The 16,972-nt window shown below is 43.4% G+C and overlaps 2 protein-coding genes across 3 annotated transcripts in view; one reads left to right on the top strand and one right to left on the bottom strand.

Annotated features, from left to right (window-relative positions):
* The window catches only part of LOC311123986 (protein Hook homolog 2-like), a 6,261-nt gene extending 1,079 nt beyond the window's left edge, over positions 1-5,182 (top strand). Inside the window, exons 2-5 of one of the 2 annotated variants that reach the window (XM_084198209.1) lie at positions 2,041-2,117; positions 4,002-4,065; positions 4,204-4,275; positions 4,549-5,182. In XM_084198209.1, coding sequence (XP_084054335.1) covers positions 4,006-4,065; positions 4,204-4,275; positions 4,549-4,707 — 291 coding nt within the window. In that variant the 5' untranslated portion in view covers positions 2,041-2,117; positions 4,002-4,005 and the 3' untranslated portion in view covers positions 4,708-5,182. Of the gene's footprint in view, positions 1-2,035; positions 2,118-4,001; positions 4,066-4,203; positions 4,276-4,548 lie in introns of both variants that reach the window. The other variant, XM_084198208.1, reaches the window with a different exon arrangement.
* A 558-nt stretch (positions 5,183-5,740) lies between these two features.
* On the bottom strand, positions 5,741-15,860 carry LOC311123969 (bestrophin-2a-like; the record flags this gene model as incomplete). The annotated part of the gene is made up of 9 exons (XM_084198185.1): positions 5,741-7,044; positions 7,296-7,450; positions 13,794-13,870; positions 14,035-14,191; positions 14,312-14,389; positions 14,562-14,716; positions 15,120-15,353; positions 15,501-15,595; positions 15,709-15,860. 9 exons carry the CDS (start codon positions 15,858-15,860, stop codon positions 6,153-6,155), a joined length of 1,995 nt encoding a protein of 664 aa, XP_084054311.1. The 3' UTR covers positions 5,741-6,152.
* Between the last annotated feature and the right edge of the window lie 1,112 nt (positions 15,861-16,972).

Below are 16,972 nucleotides of genomic sequence, written 5' to 3'. Positions count from 1 at the left end.
CCAGAAAATCACATTGTAGGATTTTTAATGAATTTCTTTGCAAATTATGGTGGAAAATAAGTATTTGGTCAATAACAAAAGTTTCTCAATACTTTGTTATATACCCTCTGTTGGCAATGACACAGGTCAAACGTTTTCTGTAAGTCTTCACAAGGTTTTCACACACTGTTGCTGGTATTTTGGCCCATTCCTCCATGCAGATCTCCTCTAGAGCAGTGATGTTTTGGGGCTGTCGCTGGGCAACACGGACTTTCAACTCCCTCCAAAGATTTTCTATGGGGTTGAGATCTGGAGACTGGCTAGGCCACTCCAGGACGTTGAAATGCTTCTTACGAAGTCACTCCTTCGTTGCCCGGGCAGTGTGTTTGGGATCATTGTCATGCTGAAAGACCCAGCCACGTTTCATCTTCAATGCCCTTGCTGATGGAAGGAGGTTTTCACTCAAAATCTCACGATACATGGCCCCATTCATTCTTTCCTTTACACGGATCAGTCGTCCTGGTCCCTTTGCAGAAAAACAGCCCCAAAGCATGATGTTTCCACCCCCATGCTTCACAGTAGGTATGGTGTTCTTTGGATGCAACTCAGCATTCTTTGTCCTCCAAACACGACGAGTTGAGTTTTTACCAAAAAGTTATATTTTGGTTTCATCTGACATTCTCCCAATCCTCTTCTGGATCATCCAAATGCACTCTAGCTAACTTCAGACGGGCCTGGACATGTACTGGCTTAAGCAGGGGGACACGTCTGGCACTGCAGGTTTTGAGTCCCTGGCGGCGTAGTGTGTTACTGATGGTAGGCTTTGTTACTTTGGTCCCAGCTCTCTGCAGGTCATTCACTAGGTCCCCCCGTGTGGTTCTGGGATTTTTGCTCACCGTTCTTGTGATCATTTTGACCCCACGGGGTGAGATCTTGCGTGGAGCCCCAGATCGAGGGAGATTATCAGTGGTCTTGTATGTCTTCCATTTCCTAATAATTGCTCCCACAGTTGATTTCTTCAAACCAAGCTGCTTACCTATTGCAGATTCAGTCTTCCCAGCCTGGTGCAGGTCTACAATTTTGTTTCTGGTGTCTTTTGACAGCTCTTTGGTCTTGGCCATAGTGGAGTTTGGAGTGTGACTGTTTGAGGTTATGGACAGGTGTCTTTTTTACTGATAACAAGTTCAAACAGGTGCCATTAATACAGGTAACGAGTGGAGGACAGAGGAGCCTCTTAAAGAAGAAGTTACAGGTCTGTGAGAGCCAGAAATCTTGCTTGTTTGTAGGTGACCAAATACTTAATTTCCACCATAATTTGCAAATAAATTCATAAAAAATCCTACGATGTGATTATCTGGAAAAAAAATTCTCATTTTGTCTGTCATAGTTGACGTGTACCTATGATGAAAATTACAGGCCTCTCTCATCTTTTTAAGTGGGAGAACTTGCACAATTGGTGGCTGACTAAATAATTTTTTTCCCCACTGTATCTATAATTTGAATTAGCTATCTTTTTCATTCTCCTTCCTCCTGTCTTTTTTTCTTTGTTAGTACTTTTCTTTGATTATTTTATGATATGAAGCACTTTGTTACTTGAATTGAAAAGCACTATACAAATAGTTATTATTATTATTATTATTATTATTATTAGTTCAACTTTGCCCTCTAGTGTAAGCTCACAGCACTGCTCCTTTTACCAGAAGCCAGAGGAGCAATACCAAAAACAACTGACAAAGGGATACCTGATAAAACTGTAGTGTAAGATAATGCAATGTTTAGTTTGTTCTAATGCTGAGAGTAGCAGAGAAAACATTTGAAACAGATAGACTAGCCTCATTGGACCGTCCTGATCTCGCCAGCTTGATGGTGAATCAGGCTACAGATTGGTAGTAGACAAAACTGTGGGGTAAATTAACACAATCTTTAATGTGAACATTTGCTGATGCTAGCGTTAATAATAATATGAATAATAGCCACAGAGAAAGTGATGTTTGTTGTTTTGTTATTCAGCGTATAACTATGACTGTCCCCAATGTCTCTCCTATCTTCTGTCAAGGCTAGAAGTCTGTGGATCTTTCTGTGGGAGGAAGGTTTCGCAACAGATTTTCACTCCTCTTCTAAGCTGACAGGAATTGATGGTGTGTGTTTTTTGGAGTGTTTTCACACACACACACACACACACACACACACACACACACACAGCCTTGGGTTTTCTCTTTCCCTCCTAAAAGAATAAACAGATTCAGATGAGACAACGGAGTTCCAAGAAACTCTTAAGTTTATTTCATCCCATCCTCTCTCTCTCTCTCTCTCTCTCTCTCTCTCTCTCTCTCTCTCTCTCTCTCTCTCTCTCTCTCTCTCTCTCTCTCTCCGTTTTCCCACACACAAGGTAAATGTACATACTCACACCGTCACACAAAGTTGTGGATAGTCACTTCAAAACCACACCACTAGACCAGAGACATTCAAACATGAACTTCAAAGGTATCTAAAGGGTGTGAGAGTTGTACGTTTGTCAGTAAACACGCCTTATGTTGACTTCAACAACAGTCCTATTCTAGAGAAACTATCTCTTCTATGATTTATTGAAAAACTAAACCACAGAATTCTCTGAAAGTTCTGTGTGGTTATCGCCTGATGACGGAAACTCAACCACAACCCCCCCCCCCCACACACACACACACACACACAAACACACACCACACACATTGAAAAGAGCTTGAACTTTATGAAACTGCCTCTGTGAAGGAAAGGTCATGGGACGTACTCAACGGTCTCAGGTGGTCAGGGAGAATGCATTGTAAATCACCTATAGCGCTACAGCCAGAGTTTGCAGAAAGAAGACGTGCATTTACGCAAATAAAATAAGTGTTGACCTTTTGGGGCTAGTCAGTGGTTCCATTGAACTTACAGGAGGTCGCTGAAAGGATAATATGGTCACAGGTTGTCAGGGAGAAAGGATTGGAAATCACCTTTAGTGGGAGCTAGAGTTGGCGGAAGATGGGGCATTTTTACATGTACGTCATCAATTAACCTAATGACATAGTCTGTCGTTCCATTGAAGTCTGACGGGGGAAGCTGATGTATAGATGTAAACCACTGGTCTTTAGGTCATGTTTGGGACTTTGCATAAATGATTCAAACAGAGGGGACCCTTTTTCTCGCCAAGGATATGACTGATCTGCATACCCTGTAATGGGCACAGGGTAATCTAGGTTAACCTAGAACTAAAATCTTGTGTAATTTGATCAGATCCTCAATTATATTAAGTAGTCTGTCCACGAGAGATTAGGGACAGGGTAGCCAGCCTACAGACTTCTTACCATCAACAAATCCTTGGCTTTGTGTGCCATCACTACTGAGAGATTTCCCTATACATTTCTGGTGATTTTTTTATGTGGCCATATTTCATTCATGACCTGTATAGTAAATGCTACAATAATACAATTATCATTATATGTTACCTGATAGTATATTTTACCCAGCCTTGCTTTCTGGTAAGTATGTCTTGGACAAGTAAGGCTTGTTCCCGAGTCAGAATGGCCAATATAGCAGGCGCCATCTAAACAGGATGCTTGCTTTCTGGTGCTTACCTACAAATCCCCCTGTGACCATCCGAATGTGGCCGTTCACCATTGAATGTGCCCAGATCAGCAGTAAAGCATCTGTGGCCATGGGGAAGAGCCAGAGTAGTAAAGCCTACCTCTCCATTGTCTCTCTCACCCTGAACAAAACCAGTCAGGGCCTCTCACCCCATGTGGATGAGACCAGGCTGGGCTGAAGAGAGAGCAGAGAGGGGCAGTGCCTGGCTGGCTGTAAGGTTGGTGTGTTTATTAGTGTTTAGATTGTTGACTAACTATTTTGGTTAGAAGGTGGTTTGGTTAGAAGGGTTGCTGATTTGACTGTTGATGTGATACAATTTGTCTCGCTAGATGTTGCTGTTTGGCTAGTGGTCAGTCAATGGCCCTATTTTGGTGGTTTGGTTGGAGTGCTGATGTTTTATGTGCATTGTTGTGATACAGTTAGATGATGATGACTGAAGAGGAGACTACTTCCTGTGATGTCACCATGACAGCTGTCCAAGAAGTGAGTGTTTGGCCTGATTTCAGAACTATGTTTGTCATACGCCATCATCTGTGGCAAATCTATAATGCACCACTCAATGCCCTTAATTGTATAGCCTCTAAAAAATCATTGATTTTACTCTATCTTTCGACATTACAGGACTCACATGAGAGGATCATGTCCAGACAAGACCAAGAGGAAAAGCTCACTATTACAAACTGGTACAGTATGGTGAGTGTGTGAGAATGTTTAATGTTGTGTGTGTCCTAAATAGTAACCTATTCCCTATATAGTGCATTACCCCCAAACTAGTGCACTATATAGGGCATAGGGTCTCATGTCAAATGCAGAAAGTTGGAAAAGTGAGGAGTGAATGTTATTTTTAAACCGTAAGTATGTCACTCCTGAGCCACCTTACTGTGCTGACACACTATCATCATCAACATCACCTCTGTACTGTTTGAATCAGAGGGTGAAATTAGTTTTTATGCATCCCCTCCACAGTGTGTGGCTCTCCAGAAACAGGAGCAGGAGCTGAGGCTGTCTGAGGGCTCCTCCAGACCTCCAGGCCAAGCCCAGTCCTTCCTGGCCCAGCAGAGGCAGTCCACCCAGGCCAGGAGCAGGAGAGGCATGGGGCTCTCTCCCAGGCTACAGCCCAGATAGGAGGGAGAGTGACGGCTGGAGAGGTCTCTCTGTGGAGGATGGTGGGGATTGACACTGGGTGGACAAGGAACGTTGGAAGAGGATGTTGATGGGAGTTTTGTGAATGTAAAAAATATATTTTGGATGTTACAAAAAAAGTAGTTAATGTGCGCCACCTGCTGGCCAACTGGTATTGATTTTCGTTTTTTTGTCCATCTCAGTTTGAATCTAAAAGTAAAAGGAATAAATAGGACAGTAAAGGACTATCACTCTGTAATCTGGTGATGAATTATGTGTGCCCCCTTGAAGCTAAAATATGGGCAGATTGCCATCAGATTGCTATAACTGTACCCCTTTCTTCTGCAAGCCCGAATTCTGCAAGTCTTCTGCAAGTCTCCAAATCGGTAGATTTTTATCCATGAATTTTCACAATTTTCACAATGTGTTGCCAATGCATTTTGCGCTCCTAATAAAATATCTACGTGATTTACAGTATAGCGCTCATTTTCTCCAGATTTAATTTGACCGTATTGTCTTAAATATCTGCTGTCATCACAGGCATTTTGTCGCATAGCAACATAAATGGAACTATGGCTAGAAATATGTAGTTTTATTTACCTCATTATTATTTATAACAATGTAACAAGGTGAAAAATCATTCATCTAAAGTAAATTTACAGTGTAAGATTGGTGAACACAGTGTGAGCTGCAGCTCAACCTTGCAGCATCTGGGTGGATTGTTCAGTAAAATGAACTTCATGCAGATGATCTATAGGCCAGGGCCCAGATTCACAAAACCTTAAGAAGAAATGTCTTCTTAACTGCCATTTTTTCCTTAACTATAGACTTAAGAAGAAAGTTAAGCAAAGTTGCTATTCCTCAAAAAGGTAATTGAAAATGTTCTTGCGCTATTTCTTATGTTTCTCCTTAAGCAAAAAATTAAGAAGAAATTCGATTCTTGAAAATAAAGTTTTTGGAAATGTTCTTAATTCCAAGACAGCTAAACCCTTGCCTTAAACCCAGGGCAGTGAGAGAAAAAGCTCATGAAAGCAATTGAACATTTTTAATTCACTCACAATCTGAACATTTCAGTATTGATTATTTTAAACCCAAGAACATGTTTTAGAACAGTAATATCAGTAAGAAATATGCTAACATGATTGCCATTGCTAGCTAAATAGCTAGCTAAAACTGTTGCCTAGCAACAAACATCTTAAGAAGATTTGTAAGAAGAAATCTTAAGATATTGTTGAGGAATTGCACTTACAAACTATCTTATGAACTTATTTTTTTGAGTAAGAAGTGTTTTGTGAATCTGGGCCCAGTGCTTTTTCATGAACATAGTACAGTGACATATGACCTAGCTCTTCAGTGTAGTGTGTTGGTCCCATTAGGACAGAAGTGTGCATGTTCTCCCTTACTCATAGTCTGAATCTGAAATGGCATCCTATTCCCTAAGTAGTGCACTAATTTTGGCTAGAACAGGGTGTGACTTGTAGTTTCGGAGCCAATGGGGACTCTGACCCCATGCTGACGCTCCTATGACGCTGTGGGGCGCTGTAGGATGGCACGGTGAGGAAGGACATCTTGGTTCCACCAATGGGCGGCTTGGGAATGGCGGGGATCACTGTGTTCTGCTCTGTGATTGGTTCGGCGATGAAGAGGTCTCGGGTGGAGCAGGCTGTGGGACGGGGGTGGATGATGCTGGGGGCTAGGGGGCTGGAGGGGGTTTTCGAGGCTGGTCTGGGTGTCTTATCCTGGGGTTGTCTGGTGGACGTTTGGCCTGGGTCTCTGGAAGGTTGGAGGGGTGATGGGAGCAGTGGCATGGGGCTTTGAATATCTCCTGTCACCTCAGTGTTCCCTTCCTCCAGCTTCTCTTTCTCTGCCCCCTTCTGGGCGTTCCCCTCATCCTCTTCTTCGTCCTCTTCTTCCATCATCTCTTCCTGGCTTTGGAGGGCGTCCCCACATCTCTCCACCCCAACCCCAAACTGTACCTCCATGAGGGGGGTCCTAGCATTAACCACCCCTCCACAACTACATATGGTACTCTGAGTATCCTGACCCAAAACAGACGGCAGCGACCCCCCAGACGGCCCCAAAGTCTTCCCACTTTCATCATCCTTGTCCTCACCCTCTTCATCACTGAACGAGGGCGGGTACATCCCGGAGGGGCGGCGGAACCTCTGGAGCTGGGCGGAGGTGCGGCGCAGCGCCCCTCCCATGAGCCCCGTGGGGGACGGGGCAGTGAAGAGGAGCCGGTTGAACAGGGCCATGTTGGGGTGTCGACCCCCATCCTCAGACTCCACGTTCTCAGTGATATCCGCCAGGGGCGCAAAGTGCATCTCCTCTTTGGGGATCCTGGAGGGGACAGACTCAATTCAAATCACTACAACAAATTCAATTCAAATCACTACAACTTTACTAATTCCATTAAGGGCATACAGTAGTGTTAGAAAGGTTGGAAAGATAAAACGAATCATCTTTGGACTTGTAAAACATACATACGGAATATTTACTTACTTGCAAAAAGGTGAACACATATTTGAGGTGTATTGTAGAAATGTATTGCACCTGCCCCCAAAATAGAATTAAATAAAATAGACACTCACGCCATGTCGAAGGTGGAGCCCTGGAAGGAGGGTTTGCGCAGCCCGAATAGAGTTGCGGCAGTGTAGGGAGGACGAGGGTTAGAGTCGTTCCAATATCGGTCTCTTTCCATGATGGGAAGATCCCCATACATCTCATCAACTGCCATCATGGAGACCTGAGGAAACACACACAAACACTTCCTCTTCAGTTTCAGATGAGGGAAGTTCCAAGAAACTCTTCTGTTTAAGTTTCCTTTCACCCCACCATTTTTTCTCTCACTTTGAATGTTTCAAAAGTACTTATCCCACTCATGTACACATGTAGGCTCGGCCCTGATTGATGTGCTTTCTGTCACCTGGAGCTGCATGGCAAATGAAAAGTAACACAAGGAAAGCACAAAGGACTAGTCAGCCCTTCCCCTCTGAGGGGCAAAAATGTATCTCTCTGTTACAGTATCCAGAGGACTGACTATTGAATGTGTGATAAAATAATGCTATAGTATCCATGTCTGGTATCTATCTTAAACTTGTCCCCTAAAGAGGACTCTGAAGCTATCTATATGTATGTATATTGAACAAAAAATTTTACGCAACATGTTTGGTCCCATGTTTCATGAGCTGAAATAAAAGATCCCAAAAATGTTCCATATGCACAAAAGCTTATTTCTCTCAAATGTTGTACACAAATTTGTTTGCAACCTGTATCAAGAAGCTGATTAAACAGCATGATCATTACACTGGTGCACCTTGTGCTGGGGACAATAAAAAGCCACTCTAATATGTGCAGTTTTGTCACACAACACAATGCCACAGATGTCTCAAGTTTTAAGGGAGATGCAATTGGCATGCTGACTGCAGGAATGTCCACCAGAGCTGTTCCCAGAGAATGTAATGTTCATTTCTCTACCATAAGCCGCCTCCAAAGTTATTTTAGAGAATTTGGCATTACCACGTGTAACCACGCCAGCCCAGGACCTCCACATCCGGCCTCTTCACCTGTGGGATTGTCTGAGACCAGTCACCCGGATAGCTGATGAAACTGTGGGTTTGCATCACAGGAGTTTGGTGGCACCTTAATTGGGGAGGACGGGCTCGTGGTAATGGCTGGAGCAGAATAAGTGGAATGGTATCAAATACATCTAACACGTGGTTTACATGTGTTTGATGCCATTCTATTCGCTCCGTTCCAGCCATTATTATGAACCGTCCTCCCCTCAGCAGCCTCCACTGGTTTGCACAACCGAAGAATTTCTGCACAAATTGCCAGAAACCATCTCAGGGAAGCTCATCTGCGTGCTTGTTGTCCTCACCAGGGTCTTGACCTGACTGCAGTGGGCAAATGCTCACCTTTGACGGCCACTGGCACGCTGGAGAAGTGTGCACTTCACGGATGAATCCCGGCTTCATCTGTACCCGGGCAGATGGCAGACAGTATGTATGGTGTCATATGGGCGAGCGGTTTGCTGATGTCAACGTTGTGAACAGAGTGCCCCATGGTGGCAGTGGGGTTATGGCATAAGCTACAGACAACGAACACAATTGCATTTTATCGAAGGCAATTTGAAAGCACAGAGATAACGTGACGAGATCCTGAGGCCCATTGTCGTGCCATTCATCCGTTGCCATCACCTCATGTTTCAGCATGATAATGCATGGCCCCATGTCGCAAGGATATGTACACAATTCCTGGAAGCTGAAAATGTCCCAGTTCTTCCATGGCCTGCATACTCACCAGACATGTCATCCATTGAGAATGTTTGGGATGCTCTGGATCGACATGTACGGCAGCATGTTCCAGGTCCCGCCAATACCCAGCAACTTTGCATAGCCATATCTGTACAGGGTGAACTCAAAATTACTCTATGCAAATGGATTTTACGGTCCTCTGAGGAATTTGTCTCATTTACATTGGTCTCATCCGCCACACAACATGCCTTTAAATGCTGTGACACCCTGTGGAGATTGGGCCTGGCGGTGGTCAAGTTACTGTAAACTTGGCATCGTTGGTTGGTTTTGGGTTGAAAGGTTAAACCTTCAGATGTTATAAATGGAATCAAGGTTGTTCTCTGTCTTATCCTGTATCCAGTCCATGGAGGAAGGTTGTATGATCAATTCTCATTTCCTAGGTTTTGTTCATGCTTTGTTTGTAAGTTAACCTTAGTGGTGTAAAGTACTTAAGTAAAAAGTATTTTAAAGTACTACTTAGGTCGTTTTGGGGAGTACTTTTACTTTTGATACTTAAGTATATTTTAGCAATTACATTTACTTTTGATACTTAAGTATATTTAAAACCAAATATTTTTAGACTTTTACTCAAGTATTATTTTACTGGGTGACTTTCACTTTTACTTGAGTCATTTTCTATGACGGTATCTTTACTTTTACTCAAGCATGATAATTGGGTACTTTTTCCACCACTGGATCTATATACCTAGACTAATGCTTTGTTAATGTCAGTATTGCCTTGTAACTTAAGCTTTATGCCTTGTATGTGAATCCATTCATTTTACAAAGTTATTAAATCATACTTGCTTTGATATTGGCTTTTCATGGCTATTCCTTGATCTCAACTGTACATTTCGGTGTTCCTCAAGGTTCCGTTTTAGGACCACTATTGTTTTCACTATATATTTTACCTCTTGGGGATGTTATTCGAAAACATAATGTTAACTTTCACTGCTATGCGGATGACACACAGCTGTACATTTCAATGAAACATGGTGAAGCCCCAAAATTGCCCTCGCTAGAAGCCTGTGTTTCAGACATAAGGAAGTGGATGGCTGAAAACTTTCTACTTTTAAACTCGGACAAAACAGAGATGCTTGTTCTAGGTCCCAAGAAACAAAGAGATCTTCTGTTAAATCTGACAATTCATCTTGATGGTTGTAAAGTCGTCTCAAATAAAACTGTGAAGGACCTCGGCGTTACTCTTGACCCTGAGTCTCCTGAGTGGCGCAGTGGTCTAAGGCACTGCATCGCAGTGCTAACTGTGTCACTAGAGATCCTGGTTCGAATCCAGGCTCTGTCGCAGCCGGCCGCGACCGGGAGACTCATGGGCGGCGCACAATTGGCCCAGCGTCGTCCAGGGTAGGGGAGGGAATGGCCGGCAGGGATGTAGCTCAGTTGATAGAGCATGGCGTTTGCAACGCCAGGGTTGTGGGTTCGTTTCCCACAGGGGGCCAGTATAAAAAAAAATATATATATATATATATATGTAAGTCGCTCTGGATAAGAGCGTCTGCTAAATGACTAAAATGTAATCTCTCTTTTGACGAACATATCAAGACTGTTTCAAGGACAGCTTTTTTCCATCTACGTAACATTGCAAAAATCAGAAATTTTCTGTCCAAAAATGATGCAGAAAAATTAATCCATGCATTTGTTACTTCTAGGTTAGACTACTGCAATGCTCTACTTTCCGGCTACCCGGATAAAGCACTAAATAAACTTCAGTTAGTGCTAAATACGGCTGCTAGAATCCTGACTAGAACCAAGAAATTTGATCATATTACTCCAGTGCTAGCTTCCCTACACTGGCTTCCTGTTAAGGCAAGGGCTGATTTCAAGGTTTTACTGTTAACCTATAAAGCGTTACATGGGCTTGCTCCTACCTATCTTTCCGAGTTGGTCCTGCCGTACATACCAATACGTACGCTACGGTCACAAGACGCAGGCCTCCTAATTGTCCCTAGAATTTCTAAGCAAACAGCGGGAGGCAGGGCTTTCTCCTATAGATCTCAATTTTTATGGAACAGTTTGCCTACCCATGTGAGAGACGCAGACTCGGTCTCAACCTTTAAGTCTTTACTGAAGACTTATCTCTTCAGTAGGTCATATGATTGAGTGTAGTCTGGCCCAGGAGTGTGAAGGTGAACGGAAAGGCTCTGGAGCAACGAACAGCCCTTGCTGTCTCTGCCAGGCCGGTTCCCCTCTCTCCACTGGGGTTCTCTGCCTCTAACCCTGTTACAGGGGCTGAGTCACTGGCTTGCTGGTGCTCTTTCATGCCGTCCCTAGGAGGGGTGCGTCACTTGAGTGGGTTGAGTTACTGACGTGATCTTCCTGTCTGGGTTGGCGCCCCCCCTTGGTTTGTGCTGTGGTGGAGACCTCTGTGGGCTATACTCGGCCTTGTCTCAGGATTGTAAGTTGGTGGTTGAGGATATCCCTCTGGTGGTGCGGGGGCTGTGCTTTGGCAGAGTGGGTGGGGTTATATCCTTCCTGTTTGGCCCTGTCCGGGGGTTTCTTCGGATGGGGCCACAGTGTCTCCGGACCGCTCCTGTCTCAGCCTCCAGTATTTATGCTGCAGTAGTTTATGTGTCGGGGGGCTGGGGTTAGTTGGTTATACCTGGAGTACTTCTCCTGTCTTATCCAGTGTCCTGTGTGAATTTAAGTATGCTCTCTCTAATTCTCTCGTTCTCTCTTTCTCTCTGAGAACCTGAGCCCTAGGACCATACGTCAGGACTACCGGGCATGCTGACACCTTGCTGTCCCCAGTCCGCCTGGCCTTGCTGCTATTCCAGTTTCAACTGTTCTGCCTGCGGTTACGAAACCCCTACCTGTCCCAGACCTGCTGTTTTCAACTCTTAATGATCGGCTATGAAAAGCCAACTGAGAGACCTGAGCCCTAGGACCATACGTCGGGACTACCGGCCGTGGTGACTCCTTGCTGTCCCCAGTCCGCCTGGCCTTGCTGCTATTCCAGTTTCAACTGTTCTGCCTGCGGTTATGGAACCCCTACCTGTCCCAGACCTGCTGTTTTCAACTCTTAATGATCGGCTATGAAAAGCCAACTGAGATTTATTCCTGATTATTATTTGACCATGCTTGTCACTTATGAACATTTTTGAACATCTTGGCATGGTTCTGTTATAATCTCCACCCGGCACAGCCAGAAGAGGACTGGCCACCCCTCATAGCCTGGTTCCTCTCTAGGTTTCTTCCTAGGTTTTGGCCTTTCTAGGGAGTTTTTCCTAGCCACCGTGCTTCTACACCTGCATTACTAGCTGTTTGGGGTTTTAGGCTGGGTTTCTGTACAGCACTTCGAGATATTAGCTGATGTAAGAAGGGCTATATAAAATAAAATTGAAATTGATTGATTAGTCAGCTAAACGAATAATACTTGATTGCACATGATTTAACCATATTCTTGCATATTGCTATTTATATTATGGAGTCATTTAATTATTTAATGGGCTAATTGCTTAGTCTTATTACGGGTCGCATGTGATGTATTTATAATATCATATACAGTGCATTCGGAAAGTATTCATACCCTTTCACTTTTTCAAAAAAATAAAATATGGCCAAAATGCATTGGCAACACATTGTGAAAATTCATGGATAAAAAATCTACCGATTTTTTTAAAAATTGTCTTTCATCAAGGATCTCTCTGTACTTTGCTCCGTTCATCTTTCCCTCAATCCTGACTAGTCTCCCAGTCCCTGCCGCTGGAAAACATCCCCACAGCATGATGCTGCCACCACCATGCTTCACCGTAGGGACTGTGCCAGGTTTCCTCCAGACGTGACGTTTGGCATTCAGGCCAAAGAATTCAATCTTGGTTTCATCAGACCAGAGAATCTTGTTTCTCATGGTCTTAGAGTACTTTAAGTGCCTTTGGCAAACTCCAAGCGGGCTGTCATGTGCCTTTTACTGAGGAGTGGCTTCCGTCTGGCCACTCTACTATAAAGGCCTGATTGGTGGAGTGCTGCAGAGATGGTTGTCCTTTTGGAAGGTTCTCCCATCTCCACAGAGGAACTCTGGAGCTCTGTCAGAGTGAACATCGGGTTCTTGGTCACCTCCCTGACCAAGGCCTTTCTCCCCCGATTGCTCAGTTTGGCCGGGCAGCCAGCTCTAGGAAGAGTCTTGGTGGTTCCAAACCTCTTCCATTTAAGAATGATGGAGGCCACTGTGTTCTTAGGAACCTTCAATGTTGCAGAAATCTTTTGGTACCCTTCCCCAGATCTGTGCCTCGACACAATCCTGTCTCGGAGCTCTACAGACAATTCCTTCAACTTCATGGCTTGGTTTTTGCTCTGACATGCACTGTCAACTGTGGGATCTTATAAAGACAGGTGTGCCTTTCCAAATCATGTCCAATCAATTGAATTTACCACAGGTGGACTCCAATCAAGTTGTAGAAACATCTCAAGGATGATCAATGGAAACAGGATGCACCTGAGCTCAATTTCGAGGCTCATAGCAAAGGGTCTGAATATTTAGGTAAATAAGGTATTTCTGTTTTTTATTTGTAATACATTTGCAAAAAATTCTAAAAACCTGTTTTCGCTTTGTCATTATGGGGTATTGTGTGTAGATTGATGAGGGGAATAAAAAAATAATAAATGTTAGAATAAGGCTGTAACATAACAACATTTGGAAAAGGTCAAGGGGTCTGAATACTTTCTGAATGCACTGTATATAAAATATTACCCCACTACACATGCATGCATATACTACATCTAAGATAACAATGGGGGGTTGTGAGAAGGATAGCAATACATGTGTGATTCAATATAAACCTGGAAGTTCCTGTCTATCAGCCAGTTGGTCTCAAAGTCATCATCGTCCTCTCCAAATGGGTTTATCAACTGCTCTGCTACCTGAAAAACATAACAAATCGGTCATGTTCATTGGGGCACGCAAAGTAAATGTTTTGCAACGGGAAAAATAAATAACAATTGTTTGTTTTTGTAGCCCTTCCCTGTTTCAGTCTGAGTTTCTTTCATTTGGTACCTAGAGAACACAACCATGAATTCCCACTGACCTTGAGCCAGCCAGCGTAGAAGAAGAACTGTAGCAGAGTGAAGATGGGGACGTACAGGTCCAGGTCATGACCCAGGTAACCTTGAGTGGGGTCCAGGAACTGACGTCCTATCAGACACACGAAGAAGAAACTGTACACGGCCAGAGTCACCACCTATAGGGACGGTGGAGACGAGAACATAGGACACAGAATGAGTGATGCCGACTGAGACAATTCTACAAAGATTGAAGCACCTGCATGCAAACACAGACACACACACACACACACACAAACCTGAGTGTAGACCAGGGGAACACTGATCATGTCGTAATGGAAAAGCATACTGCAGTTCCCTCTGAAATGATTGAGCTCCTGCCGACATAAACAGACAAACACACATGTTTAAGTTATTGTTTTTGTTGAATGTATTGTTTTTGTTTAAGGTTCAGTCAGTATGTAAGTCGGGTATAGCTTATTCATGTCATAATATTGACATATGTGGTTTATAACTATGTTGTATTATGTGTGTTGCATTATAGACTACCTCCAGCACTAGTTTGAGGGTGCTGTCGTCCTTAATCCTGCCCTCACTGCGGGCCAGGGCGGCCAGGTTAGTGAACCACACACAGGGCATCCAGTACTTGTTATAGGGAGATTTGAGGCTCTCAAACTTCTTCCGCTCCTCCCTGGTCATGAACCCTGAGGAGAGGGGAGTGTATCTGTCACAGGTGGGGTCTGAACCCCGATGTCCTGCTTTGAAACCCAACATCTTAATTAGGCCAAGAGGTAATTCCCTCTTGGGCTGAGGGTGACACTGATTAAAGTCGCAGGCAGTGCTACCTCATCACCAGAGCGTGAGTCCGACTCACCTCTGCTAGACCGCTGCATATACTATAGGTATGTGTTTGGAAGTCACAGGATATGGGACAAAACTGCAAGTGGTATGGTGTCTCCAGTTGTACACTGTAGGCTACTTTCCTGTGTCTTAATGGTTTGAATTCTGAAAATCTGCAAAGTGCAATTTTTCCTTGAAGGCAAAATCTGCAAAGTGCAATTTCTCCTCAAAGGCAAACTCTTAGCTGCATCTGAATGACACATTTACCTGCTTCCACGACGTGGTCCATGGTCGGGAAGCGTTTGAACACTGCGGTGCTGACTGAGCGCAAAATCAGTATCGCGGACAGACTTGTATAGCGCATCATGGTGCGTCGCAGCAGCCGCCCGCGCTCGTCCACGCCCTGCAGGCCGCCCGAGAGCACGCACATCAGGCGGTCAGGTAATGGGATGCGGGTGTACTGATTCCACCAGCGGTTCACCACCAGTGTCACGTAAAAACCTGGAAAACAGCAGCAAATGTTTCTGTAATGAATGGTGGTTTATTACTCTCTTTAGAGTATTAGTATTTTCTTATAGAATATAAGAATGTTAGAATACAAGAATATTAGAATAGAATCTGTGTTATTGATTTGGTAATATTGCCCACCTAGCACAAAAGACATGGGGATGAGACTGGCATAGTGGTTGCAGTAAATTGCCAATTTTTCAAAATACCTCTTCTGGTCATCAAAGAGGAAGAATCTGAAAATGAAAACGTTACATAATAATGTGGACCAATTAAAACAAATTGAAATCTTCAAATAATAATGGAAAGTTCAAATAATGATGTAAACTTGGTAGCCAAGTTCTCATACCTGTAAGTGACACTGATGGCAGTGTACATGGCGAAGAAAGCAAGGAACTCCTTCCATAAGACCTTGTAGATGCTTCCCCTCCAGGCTAGGAGCAGTTTGGAGAACCCGCAGAAGCGCGCATTGGCAACTTGCGCCGTGTAGGTGACCGTCATGATGTCATCTATCAGTTATTCTATAATAATAAAAAAACGATCTATCGGAAAACATATATTGTGTTAGTTTTGTTTCTATTAATCAAGGGAAATGGAAAGAAAACCCCTCCACAAAAATGTGTTTATGTAACAGTGTTATTATGTGGTCCTCTGTAGCTCAGCTGGTAGAGCACGGCGCTTGTAACGCCAAGGTAGTGGGTTCGATCCCCGGGACCACCCATACACAAAAAAAAAAAAATGTATGCACGCATGACTGTAAGTCGCTTTGGATAAAAGCGTCTGCTAAATGGCATATTATTATTATTATAACAGGTGTAAAATATACTTTATGTATTTCACCGAAAAAATAACATATTTATTTTCATTTATTATTTTAAGGTTATTTTCAGATGTATTACACTACTTTCAAGAGTGAACTATTTTATTGTATTTCTTTTCTAAATTGTGTTGATGTTGTGATGTCATCAACGGCAACCATGCTTTTACTCCTGTTTGCTCAAAGCATGATGAGGAGAGGTATGTGTTTATGTATGCCCGGGTCTTTTGGATGCACGTGTTAGCAAATGTTCACAAATGCACAAAAAAAACATATCATCATTGATTAAGTGTTGTTGCACTACTGTTGGTAGGAATATATATGAGCGTGAATGGGAATAATGTTCGAGTGCAACTTTCATTGCAACTTTGCAAGGCAAGCCCAGCTACAGCTTTGGGTGCGGGAGAGGGTCTCTTTAAGGTACAGACTGCGTGAAAATGGACTTATGTATGAGAGTCCAGACGGCAGCATTAACGTTTGCCTTGCATTTGTATCCATTCCATGCAGGTTTGTTGTGAAATGTAACGTTTTTGTATTTCATGTTTATGTGCCTAGTTAGCTGTCGTTCATTTTGTTACCTGTCCGGTCATGTCAGGAATGGCGTTGTTGCCGCATTAGTATGCCTCGGCTATAATAGTACACTCAAATAAATATTTAGCACTTATTAGCAAATTATTAGTGTATTGGTTGGTGTACAATGTTTATAAAATTAAACTTGAGTCTTTTGAAAATATTAACATGTACATTTTGTACAATGCATTTGTTGTTGATGTGAGTTTGCTCAAAGCGTGATGAG

The sequence above is a fragment of the Coregonus lavaretus genome (genome assembly GCF_964263955.1).
Source record: "Coregonus lavaretus genome assembly, contig: HAP1_SCAFFOLD_224, whole genome shotgun sequence".
NCBI lineage: Eukaryota > Metazoa > Chordata > Actinopteri > Salmoniformes > Salmonidae > Coregonus > Coregonus lavaretus.
The sequence above is the reverse complement of the archived record's forward strand: the minus strand, read 5'-3'. Positions and strand labels throughout refer to the sequence as shown.